This window comes from Sus scrofa, chromosome 13 (genome assembly GCF_054392235.1).
Source record: "Sus scrofa isolate SSC_HxYL_T2T_F1_AM1 chromosome 13, Sscrofa_HxYL_maternal_Yorkshire_Landrace_v2.0, whole genome shotgun sequence".
Classification (NCBI taxonomy): Eukaryota; Metazoa; Chordata; class Mammalia; order Artiodactyla; family Suidae; genus Sus; species Sus scrofa.
In genome coordinates this window covers 60,653,924-60,667,840 of record NC_139395.1, presented here as the reverse complement: position 1 = coordinate 60,667,840, position 13,917 = coordinate 60,653,924, and the positions used below count along the sequence as shown (strand labels likewise).

The 13,917-nt window shown below is 42.1% G+C and overlaps 1 protein-coding gene across 7 annotated transcripts in view; it reads left to right on the top strand.

Annotated features, from left to right (window-relative positions):
* The window catches only part of PRICKLE2 (prickle planar cell polarity protein 2), a 346,700-nt gene that overhangs the window by 123,533 nt on the left and 209,250 nt on the right, over positions 1 to 13,917 (top strand). The window contains exon 1 of one of the 7 annotated variants that reach the window (XM_084988863.1): positions 4,855 to 4,967. The exons of 5 other annotated variants lie outside the window; for them this stretch is intronic. In XM_084988863.1, the coding sequence (XP_084844989.1) occupies positions 4,956 to 4,967 (12 nt within the window). In that variant the 5' untranslated portion in view covers positions 4,855 to 4,955. Of the gene's footprint in view, positions 1 to 4,854; positions 4,968 to 12,262; positions 12,377 to 13,917 lie in introns of those variants that run through there. One more of the 7 variants, XM_021069190.2, reaches the window with a different exon arrangement.

Below are 13,917 nucleotides of genomic sequence, written 5' to 3'. Positions count from 1 at the left end.
CAACTCAACAGCAAAAAAGCCAACAACCCAACTTAAAAATGGGCAAAAGACCTAAATAGACATTTCTCCAAGGAAGATGTACAGATGACCAATAAGCACATGGAAAAATGTTCAACATCACTGATTATTAGAGAAATGCAAATCAAAACTACCATGAGATACCACCTTACACCAGTCAGAATGGCCCTCATTAATAAGTCCACAAATAACAAGTGCTGGAGTGGGTGTGGAGAAAAGGGAACCCTCCTGCACAGTTGGTGGGAATGTAAGCTGGTGCAACCACTATGGAGATACCTTAGAAATCTATACACAGAGCTACAATATGACCCAGCAATCTCACTCTTGGCGTATATCCATACAAAACTTTCCTTAAAAAAGACACATGCACCCACATGTTCATTGTAGCTCTATTCACAATAGCCAAGACATGGAAACAACCCAAATGTCCATCAACAGACAATAGGATTAGGAAGATGTGGTATATAATAGGATTAGGAAGATGTGGTATATACACAATAGAATACTACTCAGCCATAAAAAAGAATGACATAATGCCATTTGCAGCAACATGGATGAAACTAGAGACTCTTATACTAAGTGAAGGAACATGGATGGAATTAGAGACTCTCATACTGAGTGAAGGAAGTCAGAGAGACAAATACCATATGATATCACTTATATCTGGAATCTAATATAAGGCACAAATGAACCTTTCCACAGAGAAGAAACTCATGGACTTGCAGAATAGACTTGTGGTTGCCAAGGTGGAGGGGGAGGGAGTGGGGAGCTTGGGGTTAATAGATACAAACTATTGCCTTTGGAATGGATTAGCAGTGAGATCCTGCTGTGTAGCACTGGGAGCTCTGTGTAGTCACTTAAGATGGAGCATGATAATGTGTGAAAATAGAATGTGTCCATGTATGTGTACTGGGTCACCATGCTGTACGGCAGAAAAAAAAATTGTATGGGGGAAATAACTATTAAAAAGAAAAAAAAGGAAAGATAGAGGGTGCCTCACAGATTGTGAGGCAAAGCAGAAAAGCCTGACCTCAGAAGAATAGGACCTCAAGATCAAGGGCGTAGGAACCTATGACTATTGGTCCAACTTCTTCCAGCTTCGCCTCTCTGCTGGAAATCCTTAGTCATGCTAGAGAGAAACTAAATGGGCTTGACTGGGGTTGTGTGCCTGGTAAGGGATGGATGTGGAGGGCTGGAGTGTGATTGACATTCTCACAAAGAACTGGGGAAGGATCGTGTTACCAAGGGAAACCTGAGCTGCTTTTCCCCCAAAGAGGCAAAGGAGGTTGGAGAGACATAAATAGCACTGCCCTCCATCAGGCACCACCAGTGCATCTTTGTAAATCCTTGCTGGTGATGCCTAGTACATTGGAGAGCAAGGCATTCTGTCATTTTTAACTCTAAAAACAGTCACAGATCTTATAACAAACTTTGATGACCCAGACAAATAAAGGATTAGCTAAAGGATTACCCATCCCCTTCCTTTATCTTTTTTTCCTTGGCTGGTCCTCTAGAAATCCTGGTGGTCAATTACATCTCTATGGGCAAACAAACAACACCAAAAACAAACAAAGTGGAAGGGAAGAGAGAGAGAAAGGAAGAAAGCAGGAAAATGGCTGAGAATGGGTTAAAATGATCAACTCCCTTCTGGAAATTTCCAGCTGTCAAATATTTGTTTCCCGGGACCTGCACCTTTCTCATTACAAATTCACTGGCTTGGTCACTGCTGCCTGGAGCTGTGCGTATGTAAATGTCAACTCTCTCACTGGCAAGTTGGTGAAATTTGCTGATGACACAAATCTGCGTAGGTTTGGGAGAAAGCAGGATTGTGAGAAACTCCAGATGCATCAGAGCAAACTGTGTGAGTCATTCAGCTCGGTCAATGGAGAGTCTCGGGCTTTTTGGGTGGCCGTGAGAGAGAAAGAGGAATTAGCATATTTAGCACCAGAAAAAAAGAAGTCAAACTTAAGGGCAGCAGTGTTATTAAATGGCCTTCTACATTATGGGCCTCCAGTTCTTTCTTGGATCTGGGTACTAAATTTGACTCTTCCTATGTCAGAGAGCGAGAAAGGAGGAAAAAATAGAGCTGTGCATCAGAGCGAGGCTGACTGTGAAGCTCCTGGTTCCCACATCCAGAAGCTATTTTTATTAATAGGAATGTTGATAAGAATTACAGTTAACCATTTCTTGATTACTTACAAGGTCCTGGGCACTGTTATTGGGCATGTTACACACACATCATTAACCTACTCAGTAGCTAAAGGAGGAAACACAGAAGGCAAAACTGGGGCTTGGGTTCATTGTCCCCGGTGCCACAGCCAAGAAGTGATAAGAAAAGGAAAAGAAAAAGGACCTTAACATTTCTGCCGGGAAATAACAGCTGCCTCATTTCTTCCTGCCTTGTGCAGTAGCAGTGGGAGTCCTTCAGCCCATAAGTAGGAGGACCCCTAACTAAAGCCCCATCAAGGAGGTTCAAGAATTTATTCATGTTTTCCTTTAACAGCTATTTCTTGAGCTGTTCCTCTGTGCTAGATAAACATCCTTTTAGCTCCTTAAAGGAGGCGCCCCACTAGGAAACTCAGTTTCTTTCCTTTTTTTGGCTGTGGTATGTGAAAGTTCCCAGACTAGGGATGGAACCCACATCACAGCAGTGACCTAAGCTGCTGAAGTGACAGTGCTAGATCCTTAGTCCATTGCGCCACAAGGGAACTCCAGAATCATCTTCTTAATTCCCCTTTTTATGCCTGCAGGCCAGAAGCTTTGAGCCATTTCTCCTTTTTTGAAGTTGCTTTCAGCCTCTTACTCTTGTTTAACTCCTTGACCAAAATCGTAGAATGGGACAGACTTAGGCTTCTCCCTCCCCATTTTTAACTATAACCTGGTTGGGCTGAAGGTATGTACCTCAGAGCCAGGGCTAGGAAGAAGGAAAAGGAAGTCTCAGTGGGCTGGGAGGAACCTGGCATTTAATAGCAAGCAATTAGGAAAAAAAAGCTGATACTTTCTGAGCACCTGCTAGATTTCAAGGCACATTACCATATTTAATTCTCACAGCCCCCCTGCAAGGTATATGTGAACTGTCCCATTTTATTTTACTACCTAATAAAGTATGCATGGATAGTTTTCATGGTTTTGCCCAAAGACATGCACAGCTTGCAAATGCTAAAGCTGGCATTTTTCATTTCTGTCTCTCTGATCTGTGGGCTCCACCCTCAAAATGTATGGAGAATCCGATTGCTCCAGAGGAAACAGCTCCACTGTTACCCCCCAGTACCTGCCACCCACAATCTGAGCCACCATCGTTTCTTGCCTAAATGATATTGGTGATTATCAGGCTTTTTAAGTCAACTTCATTCAGAAATATGTAATTCACATACAATAAATTCCTTTTTAGAAGTTCGCTTCATGTCTCAGCAGTTAACAAACCCGACTAGGATCCATGAGGATACAGGTTTGATCCCTGGCCTTTCTCAGTAGGTTAAGGATCCCACTGTGAGATCCTTAAGGGAGCTGTGGTATAGGTCGAAGATGTGGCTCAGACCCCGCACTGCTGTGGCTGTGGTGTAGACCGGCAGCTGTAGCTCCACCTCGACCCCTAGCCTGGGAACTTCCATATGCCACGGGTGTGGCCCTAAAAAGCAAAAATAAATCAACAAGTAAATTCATTTTTAAATGTAAAATTTTGTAGTAGTTTATATTTATGGAGCACTTATTAAATGGCAGGCAGCCTCTAAAGCTTCATTAATCTTCACATCCACTCTGAAGTAGGTGTTGTCTTGTCCTTTTGTTGTTGTTGTTCAATAATATCTTGCCTGAATTATGACAGCAGCCCTGTACCTCGTCCCTTGGCTGCCCAGGCTCCTCTGCAGTCTCTTCTCAACACATTAGCCAGAGTGATGCTCTGCAATTACTCAGATCAAAATCCGCTTGAGAGCCCCATTTGTAACCTTCAGGACCTCATCTCCTCTTGCCCTGCCCATCACTCACGCTGCCCCAGCCATCTGTTCTCCACAGTGGCAGAGCCTGGAATGCTGTTCCCCAAGACACCCATGGAGCCTGTTTGCTGAGGTCACCTTCCTAGTGAGACTGGATCTGCCCAGACTCTTTGAGATGTCAACTATACAACAGGCCCAGATTAAGGGCCATGCGATAGGCAGAAATTGTCAGACGGCTTCCACCTTCGCCCTTGATGTTGCTGCCATGATAGTGTTGTGTTGCATAAGGCAGCAAGGAAGTCATCTGGGTTTACAACTAAAAAAGAACTAAATTCTGTCACCCATCCAAATGAGCCTGTAGCAGATTCGTCTCCCAGAGCCTCTAGATAAGAGGCTAGGTCACCAGGACCTGATGTCAGACCAGGAAAGCCCCCTGGATTTCTGACCTCCAGAGCTGTGAGATGATCATAGAGTGTGGTGTTTTAAGCTGCTAAGTCTGTGGTGGTTTATTAGAGGAGCAAAAGAGAACTCATACAGATGGTAAATAAAAGGATCCACCTCTCCTGGCAGATTGGCTCATGGTGCAGGGCCTGCGCACAGAACTGTGTGGGAAAGGTTCTGAGACTGCTCGCAGGCTCAGTGATGGACTAGCAGCAGCTGAGAGTTTGCACCATACTCACCTTCTCTGGTCTGGGTTCTTTCTGCTAAACTAGAATGGTGGGCTTAGATGGAGTCAAGCTTATAGGCTGGGGTCAAAAACAGAGAACACGGGATCATGAAAGAAAACCAGCTAGCAGAATAAGAATCAAAAATTTAAGACTGTCTTTTTTCGTTAAGGCTGCTATAACAAAAATATAGACTGAGTGGCTTATAAATAGCAAATATCCATATCTCACAGTTCTGGAGGCTGGAGTGGGAAGGCCAAGATCAAGGTGCTGGCAGATTCAGTGTCTCGTGAGGGCCCGCTTCCAGGTTCATAGACAGCTGTCTTCGCAGTGTCCTCACATGATGAACAGGGTAAGGAGCCTTCTGGAGTCTCTCTTATAAGGGTGCTAATCCTATTCCTGAGGGCTCTACTAGCCTCACGACCTCCCCAAAGATCTCAACTCTCAATAGCATCACATTGGGAGTCAGAGTTTCAGTATGTGAATTTTAGAGAGATACACATAGACTGTAGCAAAGATCTAGAATGTCAAATTAGGGCACAGATTTTTGCTTGTCTTAATCTCTAACCTCAGTGTCTAGAACAGAGTCTGGCACATGGTAGGTGCTTAATAAATAACAAAGAGTAGGAGTTATGTTCTAGTGCTTAACCGAATAGGTTTTAGTATTACAGGGCCCTCAAGTCAAATTCCATTTCTACCACTTAACAATTTTCTTATCTCAAATAGGGAGATAAGAGTGATTTCTCTGCAGTGCATCGGTGAGAATTAATAGAGATAACAACATAGGTGGCATCCTGAGCCCAGTGCCTGGGCTCAGGCACAGCTACCAAGGGGTAGCTGTTTGAGAATTACTGTTCTGTCAGACTGCGTCCTTGTAAGTTATAGTCATGAGCTCTGACTGATTTAAAGAGGGAGGTTATTATTTGGAGGTTATCAGGAAGCTCCCTAAATCTCCAGGAAAGCTGGGAAACCAGGCTCTGAGCACAGATCAAAGCAAAGCAGTCTCCTTGTGTCAGATGATCAGAAGCATGTGCAAGAGTGGGTCTGCTTGGGCACAGCTGCTACCGTGGCACACACTGACCAGCCCCCACCCTGCCCTGCCAACTCCTAGAAGTCTGAGTTGCAGCTGGTTGTCAGGCCTGCATCAAGACCTGTTCCTGTGCCTTTGTGTCTTGAGGTGCAGATGCTAGACTATGAACAAAGTCGCAGGATGGCTCAGGCCTTCTTCCTCTAGCTCCTGGGAGAGCCAGGAGTGATATTTAGACTTTGCATCTTCTTTGCTGTGAGATAGGTTCTATCATCCAGTTATAAGGTAGGGATTCTCTAACTGTAGGAAGAAGTTAAGATGCCAGATAGTCCCCCTGGCATCCCATACCCTCCAAAAGACAAAACCCTTTCTACTCATCATTAGGTGCTGACCCAGGGTCAGAAAGACTGTTTCAAGAAGGCAGGGGAGAAGTTGCTGTTGTGGCTCAGTAGGTTAAGAACCTGACTAGTACCCATGAGGATGCAGGTTTGTCCCTGGCCTCATTCAGTGGGTTAAGGATCTGCTGTTGCTGTGAGCTCTGGTGTAGGTCACAAATGCAGCTCAGATCCCTTGTGGCTATGGCTGGCAGATGCAGCTCTGATTGAACCCCTAGCCTGGGAATTTACATATGCCACAACCCTAAAAAGCAAAAAAAAACAGTGGGGGGCGGGCAAGGGAACCCCTAGTGTTCAGTCTCAGGATGATTCCAGGTAGGAGGGGGGATTCTTGGGGCTTTCAGTATTCAGATATAGAGGGGAGTATCTTTTTTCCCATTTGACACTGGCTTTCAACTTGAGCTCTTCTGACAGGTTCTTCACCAGGTCATGCATAATTAAAATATCACTATGTCTAGCCTCAGAATGTGGTTAGAGGAGGGAGGCAACTGTAAACATCAGCTTCCTTTGAAACTAGTCCCAGAACTCTTTGGCCTTCATGCTTTGAGTAAGATGTGCAGCACCTGTGAGCCATCCAGTGATGACTAATTCAATGGTTATACAGTTAAGTCTTGACTGTCATTCTTTTCCTATGGTTTTTAATACCTGAAAATACTTTCCAAAAATAATCATATGATAATAGATAGCATTTATTTAGTGCCTATCATTTTGTAGCCATTGGCAAAGTGCTTGAAGTTGTATGTGGTCTCATTTAATCCTTTCTTCTGTGAGGCATAGTGTTGTTATTCTCATTTTATAGATTAGGAAACACAGGCTTAAGAAGCGTGTCAACCAGGTTGTAGGTGATAGAACTTGGACTTGAACCAAGGTGTGCCTGACACCAAAGCATATAATTTTAACCACAAATTCATGTGAAGCTGGTAGAATGTGAACAGCAAAATTCTTTTTCAGAGCAAGCTATGCTATTCATCATTCATCATTATGAATTGTCAATATTGTGTACAAGTTTGGCATAAAGGCCATAGAAAGTCCACAGAGGCCCATTTATATTTGGAAATATTTGCATCTCCAACTCTTTCCTCAAGGTTTTGCCTGTAGATGAAAGTTTTTTTTTTAATAGTAGTAGCAGTATGAGAGAACATATAATTTTTTCTGTAATCAAGATGATGAGCCAAGTTGCCTATATTTATTTCCATTAGCACAGTGATTACATATAATTAAAACTAAAGCATCATCAGAAAAGGTCAGATAACAACAAACACAGGATAAAAAAGATGAGTTATCTTTTCACAGCAGAGATCTGTGCAGGCCCACTAAAAAGAAATACCTATATCCCGCCCTATTCTGACTCCAACCCCCATACTCTGTTCTTTTTCTTTTCTGTCATGCCTCACCTTCTAACCTACTTGCTAGTGTATTATTTCTTCATTATCATTGCTTCTTCTTAAAACATAAGCTCCCTGAGGGCAGGGGGCTTTGTTTCATTCTGTTATAGATCTCAAATGCTGGAAAGTGTCTTGCTGCAGAACAGATACTCAAATATTTGTTGAATGAGTGCATGGATGTAAAAAATAGTAGTAGAAGTTGGATTCAATAAGAGGAGGATCTCTGAAAGTAGGACATATGTGTGCAGGATTGTTTTAATTATCTACTGCTGTGAAACAAACCATATCAAAATGCAGTGGCTTAGGACCATCCATCCATTGGCTATTGTTCTATGCGTCAGGGATTTGGGCCAGGTTCAGTTCAAAAGAGATATCTGTTTCACATGATGTTGGCTGGGGCAGCTCAGCTGGTTCTGAAGAATTCAAGGTGACCTCCTTCACATGACTGGGCTGGCGATTGACTAGCTACCTTTGTTCTCCTCATGTGCCCTCTATTCCGTACCTGGCCTCTCATCTTGCAAGGCTTTTCTCTCCATGTGGTCTCTCTCTCCAGCCACAAAGCCTTGACTTCTTTTCCTGGTGGCTAGGCTCCCAGCATCACAGTAGAAGCTCCAAGCCCTCTTGGGGACTCAGCTCTATCATCCCAGAATGTCACTTCCACCACCTTCTATGCTAAGAGCCAGTCTTAGAGCAAGCCCAGGTCCCAGGGCTGAGGAAAGGAACTCTGTCTCTGGGTGGGAGGACCAGCACCCTGACATCTTGAGAGAAAAAGTATGGATGTGGAAGGGGCTGTTTTTGTGCTTTGTGTTTTGCCTTTTTTTTTTTTTTTAGGGCCATACCTGTGGCACATATGGAGGTTGCCAGGCTAGGGGTCCATTGGAGTTGCAGCCTCTGGCCTTCACCAAAGCCACAGCAACATCAGATCCGAGCCATGTCTGCGACCTACACCACAGATCCTTAACCCACTGAACAAGGCCAGGGATCGAACCCGCAACCTCATGGTTCCTAGTCGGATTCTTTTCCGCTGCGTCAAGAAGGGAACTCCAGTATTTGTCTTTTTGAGACTGCCTTAATTTACTTAGCATAATGTCACCACTGTTTATCCATGTTGAAGCATGTGTCAGAATTTTTTTTTTTTAATTTAAAATATTCCTTGGTAGGCATATCCCACATTTAGTTTATCCATTCATCCTCCAGTGGACACTTGGGTTGCTTCTACCTTTTGGCTGTGATGAATCATGCTCCTGAGAACCTGGATGTACACGTCTCTGCTTTTAATTCTTTTGGGTATTTGCCCAAAAGTGGAGTTGCTGAATGATATAGCAAGTCAAGTTAAAATTTTTTTTTGAAGAACATCTGTAATGTTTTCCACAATAATTGCAACCATTTTACAAAAAGGGAGCCCCCCCTTGTTTTTTCTTTTTTGGCCACCACATCTGAGTCCTGGTGCTGCGGACACTGCTGATCCTGTTGAGCCACAGCAGAAACTCTGAGAGGGAATTGTTTCTAATTCATAATACCACAGTAATAAAATCTCAACCTGTATTGACCACTCTTCTAAGGAATTTTTTTTTTTTTTTTTTTTTTTTTGCTTTTTAGGGCCACACCCGGGGCATATGGAAAAGTTCCCAGGCTAGGGGTAGAATGGGAGATATAGCTGCCAGCATATGCCACAGCCACAGCAACTTGGGATCCCAGCCACTTCTGCAACCTATACCACAGCTCACAGCAACACCAGATCCTTAACCCACTGAACGAGGCCAGGGATGGAACCCGCATCCTCATGGATCTTAGTTCGTTAACCACTGAGCCACATATGAAGAGAATTCCCAGGAATTAGTTTTTTTTTCTGTTGCTGCGGAAATATATTCTAATATATTTTTTCTGTTATTTTAAAAATCTCTTTATTTTTCCACATCTATTGGTGGTCCTATAGAACTTAATTTATGTCACATTTTCCTTCCTGTATTACAGAGAAGGGAACTATATTACTGGCAACTTTATTGCCAGTTCACCTAAATGACAGTGGTCAGGCACCCCAAGGACTCTGCTCTGTTTTGCTTAAACTCTGCAGCTCACACAGATTTCTAGGCTAGGGTGGCATCATTTTCCCTGCAAAGCTTTGGAGCATTGCCCCAGAAGACAGTTCTGAAGTACCTTCAGCTTCCCAGCATTTTCCAGCCCTCTGGGACTTATCCGAAAATGAACCTTTTGAGAAAAAAAGGAAAAGGAAAAAAAAAAAAAAAAAAAACACCCTCCCAAGACAAACAATGAGAAATTGCTAAAAATAATAGATGCTTTATTGTTTCTCTTCCTAAAGGCCATATTTTTGGCTGGCTTTAGCTATTATTCATTCCCCTGGGGCACATTTCATTTTCTCTGAAAGATTGTATAGTAAGGGGGAACAACTTATAATTTAGGCTACAAATTGTGTGTGACATTTCTGTGTCTTATTTGGTGGTTCTTATCCCTACTGTTGTCTGGAAGAGGTTTTTCTTTCACAGGCATTGTTTGAAAGCAGGTAGTGCTCCTCACACAGGCACGTCCCTTCAGCAAAGATGTATAATATGGCTCATTTCTGTGTTTTCTGAAGAATGGGATTAACGACCTTACTTCTCACATTTATAATGCTGTTCTGTACCCCCAAGCTGTAACAGGAGTTAGACATTCTTCATGTCCTTAAATCTTTCAATATGGAAGCAACCCCACAAAAATAGGTATATTGGGATTTCTTCAGGCCTTTTTGGAATCAGGATGTACTTTCATTTTCCTTTAGAGGTAAACTTTGATTCAGAATTTCTCTGGGAGTTCCTGTTGTGGCTCAGCAGGTTAAGGACCCAATATGGTCTCAGTGAGGATGCAGGTTTGATCCCTGGCCTCGCTCAGTGAGTTAAGGATCTTGCATTGCAAACTGCGGGGTAGGTTACAGTGTTGCCATGGCTGTGGTATAGGCCAGTAGCTGCAGCTCCAGTTTTACCCCTAGCCTGGGAATCTACATATGTTACAGGCGCAGCTGTAAAAAGAAAAAAAAAATTTTCCAGATTCAGATATCCCAATACAGATACTGTAGGGTCCTGGTAAAGAGCAAAAGCTCTGTAGTCTGGCATATGTAGGTTTGAGTTAATATATGCCCACTTACTAACTGTATAATTTGGGGAAACCTCCTACATTTATGTCAGCCTCGGTTACTTCATCTATAAAATGCCAAAGCCAGTAGTGCCTATCTCAGTGGACTAAATTGAATAGTCAAGGAACAGTGCCTGATACACAGTATAAGCTAAGTAATTATTCTTCCTATTAGTAAATTATAAATTCTGTAAGGTCACAATCTATTTCTATTCATCCTTGATTGCACAGACTTAAATATTCATAATAATCTACTGAAAGGAACTGTTACAACAAAAACAGTATATGTATTGTAGAGTTTTGTATTATTATTTTTTTTCTTACTCTACTTTTTTTTTTTTTTTTTTTTTTTTTTTTTTGCTGTACCTGCTAAGAAGTTCCTGGGCCAAGGATCAAACCCATGCCATGGCAGTGACAACACCAGATCCTTAGCTGCTAGACCCCCAGGGAACTCTCCTAAGCTACATTTTTAACTTTAATAGTAAGAGCAACCAAGGTTTTTTGAGCATTCACTGTGTACTAAGCATTGAGCTAGACATTTTATATGTATTAACTTCTTTAAACCTTATACTAAGAACATAGGTACTATAATTATGCTCATTTTATAGGTAAGAAAACTAAGGCCAATAAAGAGAAATTACGTAACTTTCCTCCCTTAGTAAGTAAATAAGTAGCACAACCAAACTTTGAATTCACCTGGTCTGGCTCCAGTGTCCATGCTTTTAATTTCATGAATTTTCATAGTTTTTGTTCTCAAGACCCCTTTAGTCTCCTAAAAGAGCTTTGGTTTTTTTGTGAGTTATAGCTATAAATATTTACCATAATCAGAATTTAAAGTCAGAACTTTAAAATATTTATTTACTAATTTATTTAAAATATGAAAGAAACTTATTGCATGTTAATATGAATATTGTATTTTTCCAAACAAAAAAATTAGTGTGCACAATGGCATTTTTTTCAAAATCTTTATGTCTGGCTTAATAGAAGACAGCTGGATAATCATACCTGCTTCTGCATTCAGTTTGCTGTTACATCACAAATTATTTAGCTTCTCAAAAACCCCATTTGGAGTTCCCGTCGTGGCGCAGTGGTTAACGAATCCGACTAGGAACCATGAGGTTGCGGGTTCGGTCCCTGCCCTTGCTCAGTGGGTTAACGATCCGGCGTTGCCGTGAGCTGTGGTGTAGGTTGCAGACGCAGCTCGGATCCCGCGTTGCTGTGGCTCTGGCGTAGGCTGGTGGCTACAGCTCCGATTCGACCCCTAGCCTGGGAACCTCCATATGCCGCAGGAGCGGCCCAAGAAATAGCAACAACAACAACAACAAAAGACAAAAAAAAAAAAAAAAAAAAAAAAAAAAAAAACCCATTTAACATTCATTAGAGAATACAAGTGAAAATGACTAATAACATCTTATTGTTCTTATGGAAACATTTTTACCTCACATACCTCCTGGAAAAATTGTGGGGCCAGGGTGTCAGTGGGATTTTCCAGAGCACACTTGGAGAACTACTATCTATCCTTTCCTGCTTTTCAGGTAAAAAGTTTATAGTCTAGAGAGAACAGGGAAGGAAGGAGGTACTAGAAGCTATTTCTAAACCACCAAATAAAATATAGAGATGGTTGGCACAGTTGGTAGCCTAATTTCACCTGCTGTTTCTAATTTAATTCATGTAATTGGCCTGAGGGATAAATATTTTAATATCTATTTTATAGTTAAGAACAATGAGACTAAAGGATTGAGTCTTGCTCAGAGATACCCAACCGAGCTAAGATTTGAACCCATGTCATCCGAGTCCCAAGTAGCCTGCTTATTCTGCCATTTTCCCAGTAAGTAATTGCCATACTTTATTTTAAAATAGACCACCACGAGTGAGGGATCTGTATTAATCAGGACTCTAGTTTGTTGACAGAGGTCCAATTCAAACTTATTTGAACCAAAAGAGGAAAAAAAAAAAAAGAGGAAACATACTGCCAGCAAAAGCAAGTGTAAATGAACTTCAGGCATGACTGGATCCAGGTGTTAAGCTAACATGATCAGACCTTGAATATTCTCTCGTCTTCTCTTGGGTTTGGCTTCCTTTTCATTTAGCATCATTCTTAGGCAGGATTTGTCCCAAAGTTTCAGCAATAGTCTTAAGGCTGACTCTGATTGGTCCACTTGGGACAAGAGTCTGTCCCTAAACCAATCCCTGGGCTAAGGAGGTGGAAGGCTACACTTAGCCAGGATTGGAACCATATGCCAGCCCCCAGAGCCTAAGGGAGTAGGAAGGTCAAACCCTTCTACTCCTAGATTAGCCTCAATTATCTCCTCTGAGGGTGGTGGGGGGCTAGTTCCCAAATGTGAACTGGGATGCTCAGACCAGAAAAATAGGTCAAGGGATTCTGGGCAGGCAAAACTCAATAGATATTACAGTGGATCCCATTTTTCTCATGTATTCCATTTAAGCTTCCATCACAAATATAACTTCTTGATGTCCCCCCTCCCTTTATTCATTCTACATGGTGTTTTTATGGGATGCTCTGATCATGTGAAAATGTTCTTTGGGCCTTGCTCTTAAAGTATTTACAATGGCATCCTGGAGACAAGTCAGACGTACACAAAAAATGTTCTACAGTTACCAAGCAATGAAATTAGCATAGGGCAGGGAAATCCTAGTACAGGTTAAAAGTCTGTGATCCAAGGGACTCTGTAGAGGATCACAACCGATTTGGGACAGAGCAGCATCCTCAAGGTATAAATTACACAGTAACAGTCACACTGTGGATTTTCTTCTGCGAAAATTTTCTCAAGTCTCTTTCTTTCTTCCTGGGAGACAACGCATTCAAGTTGAAAGAATCCAAGCTTTGAGTCAGAGACTGGGCAGAAGCTAGACCCTTTCCTTCTTCCCTCATCACCAGTGCTAGTATTTGCTTTCTGGCCAAAGTCTTCATATGCAAGTAGAACCTGAGAAGCACGCCATCCCTGTTCTTAACATTTTGCTGCTCTCAGATTTGGAGTGTGTATATTTTTCAACAACTGGTATCCAGGTTACTACTCAGTCCTGCTCCCTGATGAGGGGCAAACAAAAGCAGTTTGCTGGGGGTAGGGTTCTGGTTGTTGTTGGTGGTGGTGTTTTTTACGGGAAAGAAATGTAATTCTGAAGAATGAGTAGTTGATTGTTGAAATCAGAGCTCTCAACGGCACATGTACCCATAAACTGCCACAGCCCCAGCTTTGTGATTGGATACAGGTCAGTTGCAAGAAATGCAATATTAAAAGAAAACTCTTCTTTAACAGACATGGTATTTAGCAACCTAGGATTTCTATTTAAAGGGTATTTAAAAAAAATACTTTCAGCACTCCGTATGTTGTGACTGAGCATTGTTAT